General features: G+C 33.3%; 1 protein-coding gene across 1 annotated transcript in view; it reads right to left on the bottom strand.

Annotated features, from left to right (window-relative positions):
* Positions 1-18,950, bottom strand: part of CRIM1 (cysteine rich transmembrane BMP regulator 1) — a 147,743-nt gene that overhangs the window by 113,900 nt on the left and 14,893 nt on the right. The window contains exon 2 of the mRNA XM_083373320.1: positions 14,308-14,478. Within this exon, the coding sequence (XP_083229446.1) occupies positions 14,308-14,478 (171 nt within the window). The remainder of the gene's footprint in view (positions 1-14,307; positions 14,479-18,950) is intronic.

Here is an 18,950-nt window from a genome sequence, read left to right as displayed (position 1 = left end):
TATTTGGAGAACAGGGTAAAATGTTTATGTAACAATTCACATTTATCAATAATTGAAATTAGAATTTTACTACAGAAAAAGGACTTCTCCCAAATAGCACAATTGTTGCCCAAGGACCACACATAATAGTTAAGTATCATTATAACAAAGAGCCAGAAGTTCCCTATGTGAATATACAATAATAACCTTCCAACTATAATACTGAGATTATATATCAGTGATATACCTATTCATTTATATGTCTGTGCTAAGATATATTTTCTGTACAAGTTTTCCTTTTTAAAAATAACTAGCATAAGTCACAGTAGACTATGTATACAGCCACTCTAAGAATCTCATTTAATTGCATGTAAAAAATTTCAGATTAGGTAGTTTCTACCTACCTATTTCTTCAGTTGAAAAAATCTTAGTGGTATTATCTAGAGAAGAACATCTCATAACCAGTCTGTGAAGATCAACTGCAATATATTTGCTTCAATCTAGGACTGAAAGTTGATTCTGACAGATGTGAAGCAAAAGTGCTTCTGTTCAAAGGCAAACTCTGAAACATTTCCCAATAAAAAAGATAATCAAAATACAAAATTTATAAAGATGAGTCTTCCCAAGTCATTTAGATTGTGCGGTGAATTCATCAGATTTAAGTTCCAAGGACTCTAGACCCCATCTTTATATAAAAATTAGGCACCATTCAAAAGTAATTATCTTTACCCATCAGGAATATTTCTATTCTTGTGGAAAATGGAATAGACCAGCCATATGACTAGTATATAACTAGCAACTACGTTTGAATCACCGTTCAGTTAAGCAATCTGCTTCAAACTTACTTTACATTGAAAAATTGGATGTATTTTAAAATATTCTTGGCAATTTTTTTTGTTAAGTCTACATTTTTTAAAAAAACATTTCACAAAAAATAATCGAGGAAGTTAATCAGTGACAGAAACAATTTTGAATAACTTCATTTTAACTTAAAATATTTCATGAAAATAAAAAAAAGAATTGGCAGAATAAGGGAAAAAGCCTTGTCAGCCTTGTCAGAACCCTGAAGAGAAGCTAAATAAAGGATTATTCAATTCTAGGTGAGCATATATCTTGATTAAAACAGGGCATTGAAAGCTAATTTTTTTAAAAAAGTTTTTGAAGCCATGTAATTACTGAAAGCAACTATTTTAATTGCAATGCTATCAGAGATCTACATTTAACAATAGGAAGATAAGGTAACAGGTTCTATATTTATAATACATTATATTCTTATATTAACAATGGGATGTTTGCTATTAAATTTAGATAATCTACCTAAAAGAAAACTGGGAGACATCCCCCCAGTAAACCACCTTGAAAATCTCAGGTTGTTTCACATTTATATACAGATATGTATAGGGGTGTTGCATGTCATGTCAGTTGCCCTGGAATAGGAGTACAGTATAACGGAACAGAAAATTGCAGTGACACAAAGGGATGAAAATCAGCCAATCAACTCCAAAATTTCTGTTCAGGCTTTAAACTTTGTTTCTACCTATTCCTATTGGGAAAGTAAAATAAACTATCCTGAAAGAAAAGTAGTTTCAAACTGATCCTGGAATTAAGCTAGAGCGCTTTTTGTGATTCGGTGCTACTTTACTAACCAAGCATGAAAATAAACAATCCTGGTGGACTTTAAGTCATTATGTAAAGTCAATGACATCATTAACAATGAATTATTTCTGTATCGCCTTCATTCTGAAAGGGCAGTATTCGAGTTATTCTAAATTTAGGGATATGTTTCTTTTAGGTAAATACAGTGTTAAGCAATTTTTCAAAGGCTGAAAGTTTCTGAAGTAGAAATCTATGGTCCTTTCAACTACATAAATGGACAGTGAGGAAACTTACAGATGACATCTGTTTAGTTTTAGTGTATCACATTAATGTATGGGAAAAAGAAAGAAGCATTCGAGTAATAGAATCAATTAAAGTAGCAGAATCAAATAATGACTACACATTAAAGAAACTTAATGTTCCAGATGTTTTCACTCCAGTTTCAAAACATGAACATGCAATTTTCTTCTATTAAATTTTGTATCTATACAACGTTCAGACACAGTTACATCTCTATCATTTGGTTTATGAGGTTCATAAAGGCTTTTTATAATTTGATTTGATACCTTAACTAATGTATGCAATTTTAAATTATGAGTATTCAAGAAATTGAACCCTGTGAATGAACCATGCACAGTTCCTGCTTTAGGTTGAAGAGCAGCCCTAATTCAAGCAAAACTTTAATTTAAAAAAATGTATTACTGTACAAAAATAAAAAAACACCAATTCTGTTGCCATTCTACATAATTTATTTTCAGTATCTTCTTTGATAGCTTTTATGCAAATATTTTATATTAAATTAAATTAATATTAAACCAAAGTTTGAGAAATTAAAGATACCAAAAACTGGATTGTTGCTATCATTTTAAAGGTAAACACTACAATATGCAACTTATGAGAATTTAATTCTTTGATAAGTTGATATAAAGGAAACAGCTTAATACACAAGAGAAGGACCAAGATATATTTCACAGAAACACATGGCAACTGAGATACTGAGCATAATCAATTACTCACATCAGCTCATATAAATCAGATTTTGTTAAAAAAACATAAATAAACAAATTTGAGATATTTGCCACTCACCCCAAGAGGTTTTCATTTCCCCCCTTTCTCAGAATAATAAAAATATTGAAAATTATGTTTTTAAGTCCAGAAAGTAAACCCTTCATTTATTATTCTTGCTATAATGAATGAGTATAAACTTCAAGAATCCCTTCCCCAAACTGTAAATGACATTTATAATTATTAAAAATTTGAAAGCTTTGTACTCTTAACTCAATTCCATAATAATAAAGCAGGATTATGCTTGATAAATAACCTTTATATAACATTTCAATTTTTCCTATCCCTACAGTCCTTCATGCTCTTTAAACTGTGAAAACAATATCCCCTTCTCCTAATGTTCAATTAATAAGATGCTATGCTGCTAAAAAATATTTCTGGAGTACAGAAAACCGTCTATGTAGCTTTTTATTAATCTTTGCCTATAATTTTATGTATTAACTATATAATAAGTCCCAGTGAATTGAGCACTGCTTACTTCTAAAAGAGAAATATAAAGTTGTATAGTCTAGCCACTAGCATATATGACAGAATGAGAATCCAAAATCCATTCTGGACACAATGGCCAGTTTTATATACAGCAAAAAAGCATGCTGGCTAGGGAATTCTGTGGGTTGAGGTCCAATTGCCAAGTTGAAAAATACTGATTAAAACTGAAATTAAGCAATATAATTAACTTAATTAAATTCTAAGTATGATAATCAGATTCCATTCCAAAGAGCTTGATAGTTCTGAACATATTAAGAAAACAATAAATGAAAGCTAACTGGTTAATTTGTACATGCTGGACGACTGTTTTATTAATATTGGAGATAAGAAAGTAAAACAAGATAGCTCAGATAGGATTTACATTCAGACAAAAAAAGAAATATAAATATGTATGTGTGTGTATGTATGTATGCATGTAGAAACATGGAAAACTTACAGCAGAAAAAAACCTACTGGTCGATTGAGTTGTCCTTTGAGTTTTAAAATTATTATTATTTATTTTAATTTTTGTAATTTTTTCAGATGATGAACATGTGTTTATCCCAAGCATGTTTAAGCTCAAGTTACTGATGATTGACTCACTACCTCTGCTAGAAATTGATTCCAAGCTTCCACTATTCTTTCTGTGAAGTAATACTTTCTGACACTACTTTTGAACTTCCCTCCTATCAGATTATGCCCGTGTTTTTTTATTATTGCTTAATATTGAAAATACTGCCTTCTATAGCCTTATTGATACTCTTTAATATATTTAAAGATTTCAATCATGTCACCCATTTCCCTTCTGTCCTCCAGGTTGTACATATCATCTAATCTTTCCTGATATGTTTTGTCCCTCACCATTTTTTTTGCCAGTCTCCAGACTCACTCGATCTTATCAATATGTTTTTTTAAAGTGAGGTCTAGAATTGGACCCAATATTTCAAATGGGGTCTAAATAAAGCCCTATATAGTGGAATAAGGATCTCCTTTTTCCTGCTGGTAATCCCTCTAGTGATGCATCCCAGAATTTCACAGCTGCCTGGCCACACTATTTATTCATTTTACAGTCATCTGCTATGCACCTAAATCATTTTCTTCTGTTGTTCTCTCTAACACTGTACTTCCAACAATTGTACCCTGCCAGAGGATTCTTTTTCCCTAATATTAGATTGAACTACAGTTTCCACATTTTTGACCAATTTTCCAGCAATGCCGAATCATTTTCCATGTTACGAAAAACCCCTGGAACATCAACTCTATTACATACTTTTGTGTCATCAGCAAAAAGACAATCCTTATCTAGCAATTCTTCTATTACATCATTTACAAACACACTGAACAGAACGCGATCTAAGACTTGGTAACTGATCTCTGTCCAGACATTAACAACCACATTGGGATCTTATGTAGAACTGTATCAAAATGCTTTGCTAAAATCCAGATAGGCTATATCCACAGCACCACCTTCATCCAAAATATTTATGACATAACTAAAAAAAACCACAAAGTTTTTAAAAAAATGTTTCCCCTTACACCTATGCACTGCCAATCAACTATATACTGTAGGAACAATTCATCTGCTCAGGAACTAGCACTACTATACTACACAACAGTCAATTTGAGGATTGCACCATATTTGTATGGCTTTAATAACATAGCCTATTAAGCTTATGGTTACATATATACTATTTTCCAAGCATACATCCCTACTAAAGGGTTACTTTAGTTGTATTGTTACAGAAGTACTGCTTTAAGACTAGATATTGTCACTGGTTTCACTGTCGCTGTCCAATATATCCAACAGTACTGGAATCATTTCATTAAGCAATCTTTATCTAGTAAGGCTTCCAAATACATTAGACATTGATTCCCACCATACTCAGATTGCTTTAGCTTCACCATGTTATACGTAAAAAGGGTGCTTCTCTCTTTGGCAGGAAGCTGATTATCTCCAATATTTCAACCAATCTAACATATTGCACAGCAGGAAAGGGTTGGCTACCATAAAATGAGTAAGGTTCAGATATTCCGAGTTCATCACATTTGCTCTGTTATGACTCAGAAACCTCACCACTGATACTTGGATTCATATTTAGACAGCAAACAAGGATAGGAAATAAAAACAGAACCATGGGCTAAATGCAGGAAAAGAGAGACTGCTGCTCAGTGTAAGATAATTAGCACACATATTTTGCATAGTTGTTTTATATATATAAATTTTGTTTTATATATATTCAAATTTTTAGGTTTTTTTTTACAGTAGCAAAATAAGTCACAAGACTAGAATTTGGAAAATGCCAGAGCCAACTCTTCTCTCTTAAAAGATAAAGAAGAATTAAAGAGCATTAAATTTTTGTTCTCTAAATATTGTGAAGGTCTGTTTTTCTTCCTATGAGAGTTCTATTTCATAGCAATGTTACGGCTTATACAACTACAATAAAATTTGTAAACTCTCAGATCTAATTCCCAAGAGTCTCTTCAATATCCATTCATCTATTTTATATTTCACCTTTATTTGGTGCAATTCAAAGTGTACATAATGTTATTTTCCCCATGATAATTATATGAGGTGGGTCCGACTAAGTGACTAACCTAAAGTCATCCAGTTGGCTTCTGTGCCTAAAGGAGGATTGGGTCTCCTTGTTTCCTAATAATGTATAGTGCCTTAATCATTACACCAAACTGGATCTCTCCAGTAGTTAGAGATATCATTTATGATGATGTGCAGTACTATAAAATAATGAACTATGTACAATTCTATAAATACAGAATTATTTAACATACTTACCTTTCACTTACATACAGAAAGCATCAATCTGACAAGTATTATTCCTGGCCCAAATATGAAAAGTTAATTATAATGTTACACTGCATTTCTGAGTAATGATGTTATAGTGGTAAACTTTCTTATCTATTTACAATACAACCAATAGAAGGTATTCTCTCCAGGCCTTTCATTTGACATTCACAATCACAATACATTAAAACATCCAATACAATTCATTTGTATATGTCAGTATATATTTTTTATTTTTCTATTATATGCACGGCAATATTAAAATCAGACTGATTGACAAAGGTATTCTCATCCTTCTCAGGACTCCTTTTTCTGTTAATGTATTTTTAAAGAAAACTATAAATTAACTTTCTTTAACAGATGCATTACTATATCTCTCACACTGTAATACTTGTGTAATATGAAAACTTGACTTTGATCATGAATAAATTCTGTAATTAGTAGTACTTAATAGGGAAGTTACTTGGGCATCTCTTTCATCGGGCAACTCTTTCATCGGGCAAATCTTTCACAAGTTGATTACAAAAGAATAAATCAAATGTAACAAGCTGCAAACTTGCTCTACATTTTGTATGGTGGAAACAACAATAATAGCATATTTTTATTATGTGCACATTTTATTAATGCTCCTCCTTTGTATAAATACTATGCTTTATTTTTATGTATTGTTGAATTTAAAAAAGAGCCATATCATGGTACCAAGTTAAATTTGTATTGTTTAGTCTTGCAGCCCCTCCCCTTTTAATCAACAGCAGATGCAGGGAGTAATGGGAAAGGGCCATAGCCATTTATCAATGAAATGGTTCTGAAGTAAAGATGGGATCTTCTTCCCATGGCAATTAGACATGCATTGGACTGAATTCTCACCAAGAGTTCAACAGTCACCTCCCCCTACTCAATCTGAGCAGTTGTGCTTCAACTGCCAAGACTGTAGCATTGGATGGAAAACATGAAGTAACTACAAAATGTTATAGCTTCAGTTTCAACCATTCACATCATATTTTTCAAGAGTTATAAGCAGTTGCATTAAGTCATGAAAGTGAATCTAAGATCCCAGGAGAATAAAGGAAAAATAAAATGCCTTTGCTCACAATCGATATACATTGGAGTTCTGGAAACTTATCACATCATTCCCAGTCCACTTTGTTTCCCATTACCTAGGTATCTACCTATCAACTTACCTACCTGTGTTTAGAGTACTGGGAAATTCAAACTTTTATTTAGCCTAACCTGTCTTGTCTGAATTTAATGTTTTTTTAATTTATCACAATTATACAGATTAATCTTTTCATCTTAAAGTCATTACAAAAACAATCTTATTTATTAATATTAGCATTTAATTATATAAGTGTTCAAAATGTTGATGTATGTTATATGATTAATGAAAACCAGCAGCATGAGTATCTTGGTTTAACTTATTACTTAAAATGACATTGTATTAATGGTAACTAGCAACTCCATCTGCAATGGTGACATCAAGTTTATGGAATTAAATATATCTTGCAATAGTTGAAAACGCAAAGGAACTGCTTTGAAGCATTTTCCTCTCCTTTCAGATAAATGAAGCTATTTCTCTTAATCTTGAGTCATAGTAGCACTCCACTTCCCATTTTTGCTTGTACATTTTGGAGCAAACCTGACATCTTTGTAAGCGCCTAATATGGAACAAAATTATTCTTATATGCTGTAGCAGTAAGAATGCAGACTAGGTGTCAGGATTTCAAGTTTTCTAATGTCACATAATTTGGTTCACATAAAAATTATAAATATCATAAATAATCAATTTAAAATAATGCTTATTATTCATTAAAATACGAGAACATGTGTTCTATGCCAAATTAAATCTTGGATCCATTTTATTTAATGTTGTTTATATAGGGTCCACAGATCTTCTATCTCTTCAGGTATTGTTGTGTTTCAGCCTCCAGCAGTCATTACCGTCCATAATGAAGAATGCTAGAATTTACAGATAAATATCAAATATGACACAGCCTTTTCGTATCTTCTCTGTATTGACTTTCAGCAGATGCCTAGTATTCAATACGAAGGTATTAGATACCTAGCCCAAGATCTTATGCATATTTTTGTTCTGCCATAAAATTAGGATCATTGTCTTCCCTCCAGCTCATCCTTCTTAATTATTAGACAACGTTGCTTTAAACATCCATTCTGAAGTTGAAGTTTTCTCCCTCTTCGCTTTCTAGGAGGAACATTAACCGAAAAGCTTGATATGCAGTGCTATTCCAGTTTCTGGTACTAAAAGTGTATATAGGTGTACATAATTTTAAGTATTTGATAAACAATTCCAATTTATTTATTAAGCATAGGTTCTGTCTATGTGAAGTTCACATTTGTCTTTATTTTCGAAAAAAAACAAAAAACAAAAACCCTGCTTATCACAACTCATAGGTGAACTTTGCAATACTCAGTCTCCTAGGAAGCTTTTAATTTGGCCAGCCATTTTTCCATTGCTACAAGTATTTGTATGAAAACACGCTTATTACACTTGATTGATTACCAGATTAGCTAATAAATAGGAACACATCAGTTATTCCTTTAAGCTTAAGGACAACTACTACATGCTACACGACTATAGAACTCAAGATAAGGTTTTCATTCTGGCTGACTATAATACACTTAAATATTTTTATATAGTAATCGATGTTAGTTATGAACCAAATTACAATGTTTGTCACCAAATGAAATGATGCGTTTTATAAAAAGTTGTACTGTCATACACGATAGAGATTATGAAAGATGACCTTGATGAAAATATGCAAGAACCATTATCTAGACAAAAGGGGCCAGAACATTTTTAAGTCCTGAGAAATGACATAATATTCAGAAACAGATAGCTCCCTAATTCATAGGAGTATAAAAAGAGGAAGAAGATACAGCACAGATTTACTAGATTCTGTTATTACACCCAATTTCATTTATTTTATTTAAAAATAGATTTAAGCTTTCCTGTGGAGTTGATTTCCTGATCTATTAGATCTATCCAGGGAAACATGTTGTTCAAACATTTTTCAAAGTGAAAAGTGCATATCATTAACATACAGTGATTTTTCAAAAACATTTTACTCTTCAAACTTCAAATCTGATATTAAAACATACTGTGGCTTCAATATGGGTCTAGCAGGAAAGAAAGTAAGTTTCTTATCAAGGGTAACTTTCACATTAAAAATGTGTCCAAATATAGATGGATATAGTTCAATCATTTAAGAATAACATGATTTCTCTTTACTAATTGTATATAATTAACCCTAAGTTCACAAAATTTCACACACACACACACACACACACACACACACACACACTTATGTTCTTTGAACAGACAATGCTGCAACACTTGTTCAACCAGTTAGTTATTTAGCAACAAAAATGCTGAGATTAGAACAGCATTTTAAAAGCATGCATTAATCCCTATAGAATTCCAGAATATATAATTACTCAAAAGCATTGCTGAGTTTAATCAGGTTTACTCTCAAGTAAACTGATACGACTGCAGCTTTAGAATTAGTCCAACAAGCTTTCTCTGAGTCTTCATAATTCCTCAGTTTCCCCATGCGAGTTTAATTGGCAGACAATATGCATTCCTGGCAGTGCCTCTATTCTTTAATCTCTGAATTGGGAACTCCACACAATTCCGGAAAATATTTTGCTGTGATAAATTCCAGCACTTGTTTTGTGCTCCCACTCCCAAGAGCTTCTATTTGACAAAGCTTTACAATGGTATAAGGAAGACTTTTTTACCCTTCTTTTGAGGATTATCATGATAACAGAATGTTTTATTAAAAGAAGAAAGAACAAATATTGTTCAGGGTTGTTTCATGCACACAATTTTCCTTCCAGAAGCCAGTGTTGTCACAGAATAATTTCCTTGGCAGCAACATTTCTCACCTCCTCTCCAATCTCTCCAAAACTCTTCAATTGCCTTGTTTTTACACTTCCTCAGTAAAATTCTCAAAAAGTCAATTCTCCGAGCCATTCATGCTCCAAAAGGATTTTCCCCATTAATACAGATACATGTACTATATGTCTACTAAATACCCATGTTGGGACTAAAATAATTTCTGATTATGATAACTGTTCCAGTCAGACAAATATCAATATTTCCTGATGCCCCCTATAATAATTGCATTACGATTTGTTAGTCTAATTACTATTACTGGAACCAGTGCTTACTTTGTTTTTTTCATAATCTGAGAGAGTTATTAATTTAATGGCACCAAGAAAGTTCTGTTAACATATTTCCTAACTAGGGCAATAGTTTTGACAGCTACTGAAAAAAAAAGTTAGCTATTTCCTAGAACTGAGAGAATATCAGGGCTATTAAAGACACCGTTAACACTGTAAGTACCAGAGTGGATACAAGTAAGAGCAGAACATCTCATTTGGAAGTTCATTAAAATTTACAATCAATTAATTAAAACTTGTTAAGCTTCTTCAGAACAAAACAGAATTTATAAAATCTCACTCGTGATGGGTCAATTTATATGTGATTGGAATTCCAGAGGAAACTTGCACAAAGTTCTCTTTATGAAACAGGAAAGTACTGGCTTTGCCTGAAGACTTTCAGGTAAATAGTGAACAGATTTTCTGCATTCCAGCTTTTTTTTTTCCATACAAGTGATAAGCTTCAGCCAATTCTTGCCAAATTCATTGTATTTGCCGGGAAGAAAGAAATTTTTACAGAAACCCCAACCTTCAAGAATAGGATGGTAAAAAAAAATCTCATAATGTTTTGCTGATTATGTCAAAAAAGTTCAAGAAAACGGTAAGATGTCCAACACAGCAACAAGAATTGTCAGAGAGAAGACGCTTCAATAGTTTCATCAAGATTCTAGTCATCTTTATGTTGTTATTTGCAAACGGTCCTGAGAATTCATTTCACAATTATGAAGCTAAAAAATGTCTTACCTCTTGATGCTCCTGTTGAGGGAGAAGGATCTAAAAATGCATGTTTCTATATGTTTCATGTATCCAGGGTATTAAACTTCTTTATCTCTTGCTCTTGCTCTTAATTAAACATTTGTTTGTTATCTCTATCTCCATCTCTATCTCTATATCCTTGGCTACAGGGAAAGAGTAAGAATTATAGTTTCCTTTAAAATTATTTCTTTTTCCTTCATTTGTCTTTTTTTCTAAATCTGCCCTCATTAATGATACCTATATTTTAGCATGTAAGAACAGTGAAGCTGTAATGTTTGTGAACCCTTTTGAGTATTTCTACCTTAATATGACCTGTTCTCCACCCAAGTCTGAAAACTAGAGAACACAATTAAACAAATGAGTAAAAACAGTACATTTGCTCATTCAATAATTGAGCAAATGATAGATACAAAGCTACAAATTTGTATGTACCCAAAGTATGTGAACCTCTAGAATTATCAGTTCATTTGAAGGGAAAATTAGAGTCAGGTGTTTCAATCAATAGGACGGTAATCAGGAGTGAGTGTGAGAGATCTTGACTTATTTCAAGAACAGAATTCTGAGAATTTACTGTCAAATTTGATATTTACCACACAGGTATTTGAAAGTATGTTATGGATTGAACGAAGAAAATTTATGAGGAACTCAGAAATTACTGATCCTTACCATGCTGGAAAGAGTTATAAAACTATTTCCAATGAGTTTAGTCTTTACCAGCCCTTTATTAGGCAGATTGAGTAACAAATGGAGACAATTCAACATCATTGTTATCCTCCTCAGGAGTAGTCAATCAAGCAAGGTCACACCAACAGTGAGATGTATAATATTTCAAGAGATCTCATACAGTAGAATCCCATGACAATGTCTAAGGAACTAAAGAACTGTCTTGCATTAGTGAATGACATTTGTTCACAAGATGTAAGAGGAAAGCCATACTCTCCAAAAAGAACATTGTTGCCAATCTACAGTTTGCCAAAGACCACACTGATAAGCAAGAAGGCTACTAAACAATGTTCTGTGGATAGATGAAACCAAAGTAGATCCTTTTGGCTTGAACAAAAAGTGTTCTATTTGTTGAAAAACAAAACTGCATTCCAGCATAAGAACCTTATTCCATTTGTGAGCCTGCTTTATTGCCTTTGGACAGGGATGGCTTGCCATTATTGTCAGATGATCTGTCCATGAACTGAAGTTTGAGAAAGTGGGTCATGCAGCAAGACTACCCAAAACACACATGAATGATCTAAGAACGGTTCTATCAGAAGTTGATTTTGGGGGGAAGTCCTGACTTTAATTTTAGAAAAATGTTATGGGAGAACCCAAAATAAGTAGTTAATGCAAGGAAACCCACCAACATCCTTAAATTGTTCTGTAAGGAGAAAAAGGCTACAATTCTCCAAGACTTTGTGCAGGGCTGATGAACAGTCATTGGAAACATATAGTTGTACTTATTGCTGGGGGCGGAGCACACCAGCAATTGAAAACAATTTTTGCCACACAGAAATGTATAGCTTTAGATCATTTTCTGCAATGAAATGGAAAAAAAACATAATGTTTTTGATTCATTTTTATGCAGAAATAATGAAAATTCAAAAGAGTTCCCAAACTTTTAAGCACCACTTTAGAACTTTCTATCTCCATTAGATCATGTAACACTGTATTAATATTATCAATTATTGATTTATGTAGAAATAGCAGCTTATGTTGTAAAATATTTAACAGAAGGTGAGATTAAAAGCTTTTATTTTTAGTTTTACCACTAAATTTTGGATAACTATCATTTTGGGAAAGGTATTTTGGTCTATATGGTTCATGTATATAATATGTATATATAAGCACACAATATTATATCTAATATAGCCCTCTTTACTAATATGGAATATTAAGTACAGGTAGTCCTTGACTTACAACCATTTGTCTGATCACCATTCAAAGTTACAATGGCACTGAAAAAGGTGATTTATAGGCTGGTTTTCACATTTATAACAATTGTAACCATTGTCATGTGATCAAAATTCAGGTGTGTGGCAACTAGCATGTATTTATGGCAGTTGCATTGTGCTGGGTCACGTGTTTACCATCTGTAATCTTCCCAGACGGCTTCTGACAAGAAAAGTCAGTGAGGGAAGCTGGATCCATTTAACAACTACAGTGATTTGCTTAACAACTGTGGCAAAAAGATCATTAAATGAGGCACAACTCATTTAACAACTGCCTTGCTTACCAACTGTGGTTATAAGTCGAGGACTATCTGTATCATTCAAATTTTAAAAGATGGGAACTATATTTGAGCTGCTTTGCACAAGGCCCGTATTTTCTCTAAAGAAAAATGACTTTTATAAGGAGACTTGGAGGAGAGAGATGCATATAAATGGCAATTCTAAACATACAAAAGAGTTAACTCTTGACAAGAAGACACTACTCTGAAGGAATAAGTCTACGACTAGGATCCTTCTGAACTCCTAGAACATTCTATCTTGCATTCATTAGAGGCAATTTTTAAAATCATGTGATTCCATTTAATTGCTTTTAATTTGAATCATGGAAATTTTCAGTGTTGTTCTCTATTGTATAAGCGGCTAAGAGTTTGGAGTAGGATATACATTTTATAGATAAATAATAATTTCTACTTAAAAGTATTGCTCAAAGCATTTAATATTATCCGACTAAGAAAGCTATATTTTCAAGACCCATCCAAATATTTGAATGTCAGATAGCATATTACTTCTAAAAGTTATATCATTTGTAATGTTATTCATGATAAGATGCAGTACAAGGCTATGTATTTGTGCATGCACATGAATGAATGTATACGTTTCCCAAACAGCACACGTAATTTTGTAGTATGCATCACAGGGTCATGAAGCTGCTTCAAGGGTATTTGCCAGTAGAGTGGTATATAAATTTTAACAATTAAATATCATTTACAGATCTATGAAAATGACATTCTTCCCACAGACAAAAATACTTCTTCACGTAGTTACATAATAGTCTGTTTGAAATTTCAGCATACATTACAGCAGAAAATATACTAACCTAAGCTCAGACAGAATTTAATTTTGGGGCAATTTGTCTTTGAATGTTTTAATTATTGTTCCATGACAGAAAACAAAGTGCTCCAATGGTGGCTGAAGCATATCTGCATTTATATACTATGGTGCTTACTAAGAAATATACTACTCAGATCAAATTTTCTTAATTGTGAAAATTTCCAAACAATAATTTCCATTCTGGATATGTAGTCAGACATCATATGAAAGTTTATTACTATCCTAAACATTTGAAACCTATTAGTAAATAATAAATACTTCATTTGCTAGAACTGTTGCCAACAAGCATATGATAACTTTGCTGACACAATTGCCAACAAATATGTAGTGATTTATAGCCAATTATATATTAGATATTTAAGGTGTTATGCTATAAATAATACAGAAGTCATTTACTAATGAATACTGACTTACCTTCAATCTTTTTTAAAGCTGACAGGCAAGTATCCCGGATTGGAAACTCAAAGGGATTACTACAGGTCCTAATAGTATCACATTCGCATTTTCCATTGATTATATTGCAGCCTGTTATGAGGTTTTCATTGCAAGGCTCAAATCCAAGTAGCTGATCATCCCAGTTTTCATCTAAAAACCAAAATGAAACAACTATAATACTGGTAACTTATTGATTTGTTTTATTTAATTCTCTTTTTTTGCCAAATACTGTACCAAAGCATCTCATTACAAATATTAAACTCATTTTTAAAGCCCCTATTACAAGATTCTATAACCGCATATCCCAGTTCACATTATTATCATTGCACCACATTTAAAAAGAAATGTGAACTTGGACTCTTCCAATTAACATCAAAATTTGAGAACTCTGGGTGTCTTCTTTAAAAACTGCATTCCTAATACTTGTAACAGAATAGAAAATACAAAAATCCAAACCATTCTGAGGACTACTGTATTGTAAAACGTAGCAATTAAGTCATCTCAACTGAATAAGAAGTTGCTATTGTTCCAGATATTTGATAATCCTATTCCCTGTGAAACTACATGGTTTTAATGGAGGTATTTTCAAGACAATGCTATCATTTCAATCAACCTATGATGCAATAAACCAGTAGTCATTCTCTGACATTCTGACCTCCAGGTAAATTAAAATAGATAATAAATTTGAATCTGCCACCTCAGTTATGGACCCTGAAGCAATATCAGCTGCTCACTCAGCTCACTCACTTGAATTCCTTATCTAGCGTTGATATATTTTTCCCAGTAATCCCTCAAATCAAAGATGAAAAGAAATCTTACAAACAACATGGAGTTATTATTACAAAAGGTATCTGTATCAGGATTAGAAGCCACCATAACATTCATTAAAACTAAAACTTTGTAAACAGCCAAATTTAATTGTGATTGATCCAGGTAGGTTTTGATACAATTTGGAAAACAAACCCAAGTGAGAGGTAGAAACTCATAAATTCCTAATTCTCATTTTCTACTATAGGAAACCAACAAAGGCCTGTACTTTTTACCTAAGTAGTATTGGATACAAACAGAATAAATAGACTCTTTGGGGGATAAGGTGTTTTCTCTCTTCAGAAGAATAAGTAGAAGGGTTTGGGAAATTTAAATTAAAATAAAAAAACACAATTCCATAGCTTGGTCTGTGGACTTAGTAGCTGATTCTGCAGAAATAACTATCCAAAGGCATGAATTCAGTTACATTTTGTTAATGCAAAAGGAAACATTATTTGGGTGGACAGTCGAAAATAAAAATTCAGTAAGTCCCTTCTCTAAATCGTTGGATGTACAAATCATACATAGAACACTCATATGATAGCTGCCAATCAGTAGGGAACTACAAAATTATACCATATTATGTATGGTGCCGTATTGATACAGGTAGTCCTTGACTTACAACAGTTTATTTAGTGACCATTCAAAGTTACAATGGCACTGAAATATGTGACTTATGATAGTTTTTCAGTTACGTCCTTTGCAGAATCCGCAAGATCATGTGATTAAAATTCAGATGCTTGGCAACTTGTTCACATTTATGACCGTGTCCCAAAACCATGTGATCACCATTGGTGACCTTCTCACAAGCAAAGTCAATGGGAAAGCCAGGTTCATTTAACAACTAGGTTACTAGCTTATCAACTGCAGTGATTCACTTAACAACTGTGGCAAGAAAAGTTGTAAAATGAGGCAAAACTCATTTAAGAAATGTCTCACTTAATAACAGATATTTGGGCTTGATTGTGGTCATATGTTGAGGACTGCCTGTATATGTCTGAAGCGAGTGACCCCATCAGTCTAAAGAGCTGGTAATCTAGAACCAGCTTCTGACCAATATAATAAGTGATATGTAATGGAATTCAAAAGAGCCATCCTATGAATCCAAAGTTGCTCTATCCATGTCTTTCCTTGGATCTTGCCTTTGCTTCTGGGAAGCCAGAGATTAAAAGGATAACTCATGCTCTAGTTTGCCTGGCTTTCCAGCTTCTAGGAGGACTGATGCTGACTTTTAAGTACAGAAGATGGGAAATGAGGTACTGTCCTCTTAATGATCCTGGCTGCTTCTATGCTTCCAAATCTATTCTGCAATATAGGCAAATTACATATATTTTTATTATTCGTTTTATTTATCATTAAATTTGCTTGCTGACCATCTTGCTTTGAAGCAGTAGATATATGTACCACCATTTCAAAATGATTATACCAACATTTTTTATCTTCTGCATTGATCTAGAACTGCCTGAATTGTAAATTTTTACCAACTTCTTAGCAGCACACTCTAATTTTCCTTCTTACCCATAATGGTGCCCCCTTTTCCATACAAACTTCTAGAGCTGCAGATTAGATGATCTTCTTGTGTCAGTTGCTTCAAGACAGAGAGGTCATCAGGTAATTCCAAATCTAAAATGATACGGCCTGCAAGTGCCTCTTCCAATCCCAGACATTTAGTGTTAGCTGCTCTCTCCTGTACAAAGATTCTCACTAACTTCAAACTCAGAACACAGGGCTCCCTTCCCCCTTAGCAAATGGCAGTTCTGGCAGTTGGAGCATCCCTGTGGTCACATGATCACCATTAGGGTGCTTGGAAACCAACATCCCTACAACCAAAATTAATTGGAAGCCAGCAGGGAAGGTTGCAAATGGTGATCATGTGACCGCAGGGCATTGCAACCATTGTAAGTATGATCTGGTTGCCAAGCACCCAAACCATAATCATATGTCCACAGGAGTGCTATAACTACTGCTTCAAGGACAGCTTATATTGTATCATTCTGTAAACAAGACAGATTTAAGAAACAAAATCGATGTTTGAACAAGTGCTAAATGAACAATGAATAAATGGACTCTATTCTACATTCACTAGATTCTGATTTCTAATACTTTCGCCAGTTCTGGAGCTGCACTTTAGGAAAGATAATATTTTATACATGCTTGGGTATTGTTTGCAGTGCTTCGGATAGTTGACACTCTCATTATCATGCCCCCAAAATAAAAACAGAGAAAGCTTTGTCAGGAATAATAAAATTTTGGCATACGATAGAGGTCAACATACTCCTCCAATCCTAACTTTCCCAAAAAAACAAGTTAGTTCCTTACTTTTCATAAGCAGTGGAGTTTTGAAAATTTCTACCTCTTTATAATATGGAATTCTTTCAAATCAAGCTCCTCAGAACTATGTTAGGTGTACCTAATGGTACTTCTACCCCCTTTCTCTATGCTGAAATTGGTATACACATAATTAAAGTTAGAACAATTGTAAGGACATTTAATTATTGGGCTAGATTTCTCTCATTATGTGATGCCGCCTGGAGCAAATGAATTTTTTCACTCCTTCCTGCACTAGTTGGTTTATATTTTTATCCAATCATTTGCATTCTTTTGGTTTTTCTCCAGAATTCTTTTAAAATTCAAATAATGCTGATTATAATGTATTATTTTTAGAAAAGGTGCTGGATACCGTTGCTCCCCCTCCCAAATTGTTTATATTATCATATAAAATTAAGTGCTTATTGATATGTACCTAATAAAACCAAAATCAAATGCGAACATTATCTCAAATTTTAGTGTCATCCTTTCAAGAGACACTTACAAGACTATGTTCCAGTAAATTGCGTCAGCAAATAAAGGGGGCCAATTTCTTAATATCCTATACAGGCCCACCGCTCATGCAAATCAAATATATTCCACTTTCCTTGCTCCAAAGAAATTATAGAAGATTTTACACATTACTTATCGTACTGCCCTATTTCCACTTCAGTGTGTAGAAAATTCTGGAGCTCCTCTTGATATAAAAATCATTTCAACATGATTCATATAAAACTGAATATATAATTAATTTAGATAAGAAAACAGTACTATGGAAATTAGCAAGTTTTATATGGGCTGCTGCTAAACAGAGAGAATATTTTATTAAAGGTTCCTAATATTTTCTAATATATTATTTCTGTAATACCATTTTAATATTTTTATAGATTTTTAAACATTTTAGTGCAGACTTCCCCAAACTTTCCAGCTTTGTGGACTGACAGAGGGTGTGGAGAGAGAAGATGGTTGTGTGTGAGCAGCCAGCAAGCATGCACAGCTCCATTTGCGCAAGCAGCATGCACACAAGCCCACCGCTCATGCAAATCAAGCACGTGTGAATGCACTTGCCTGCTGCTGGTGGGGATTTGGGTGCACCCACCATTTCTGAGGCCGTTACAAACACCTCACAGCCCATTAATGGGCCATGGTCCAGAAGTTGGGGACCCCTGTTTTAGTGTATTTTATTAATGTTTGGTCACTTCTGTGTAGGTTCTATCTTATTTGTTAAGACCAGTGGTGAAAACAATAAATAAAACTGTTGACTGATTGACTTAGTAAATTCTAAAGGAACAGATTAATTGTTCAAAAACATTCTGACTATCCCAATTCAGTTATAATCCCTTTTGATAAAGTCCTGATCCAGGACCAGATGAATGCAGACAAAAGTCCTACACAAACTGCTCAATGCACTAAACAGTAGGTTTGGGTTGCTTGGTGTCTGAATCAAAAGCTTGCGTGTTTTGCAGTTGTTTGATTCTGCCCAAAGTGATTCAGAGATGAGCAAAGAA

The sequence above is a fragment of the Vipera ursinii genome (genome assembly GCF_947247035.1).
Source record: "Vipera ursinii genome assembly, chromosome: 1".
NCBI lineage: Eukaryota > Metazoa > Chordata > Lepidosauria > Squamata > Viperidae > Vipera > Vipera ursinii.
This window is presented reverse-complemented; position numbering and strand designations above follow the sequence as displayed.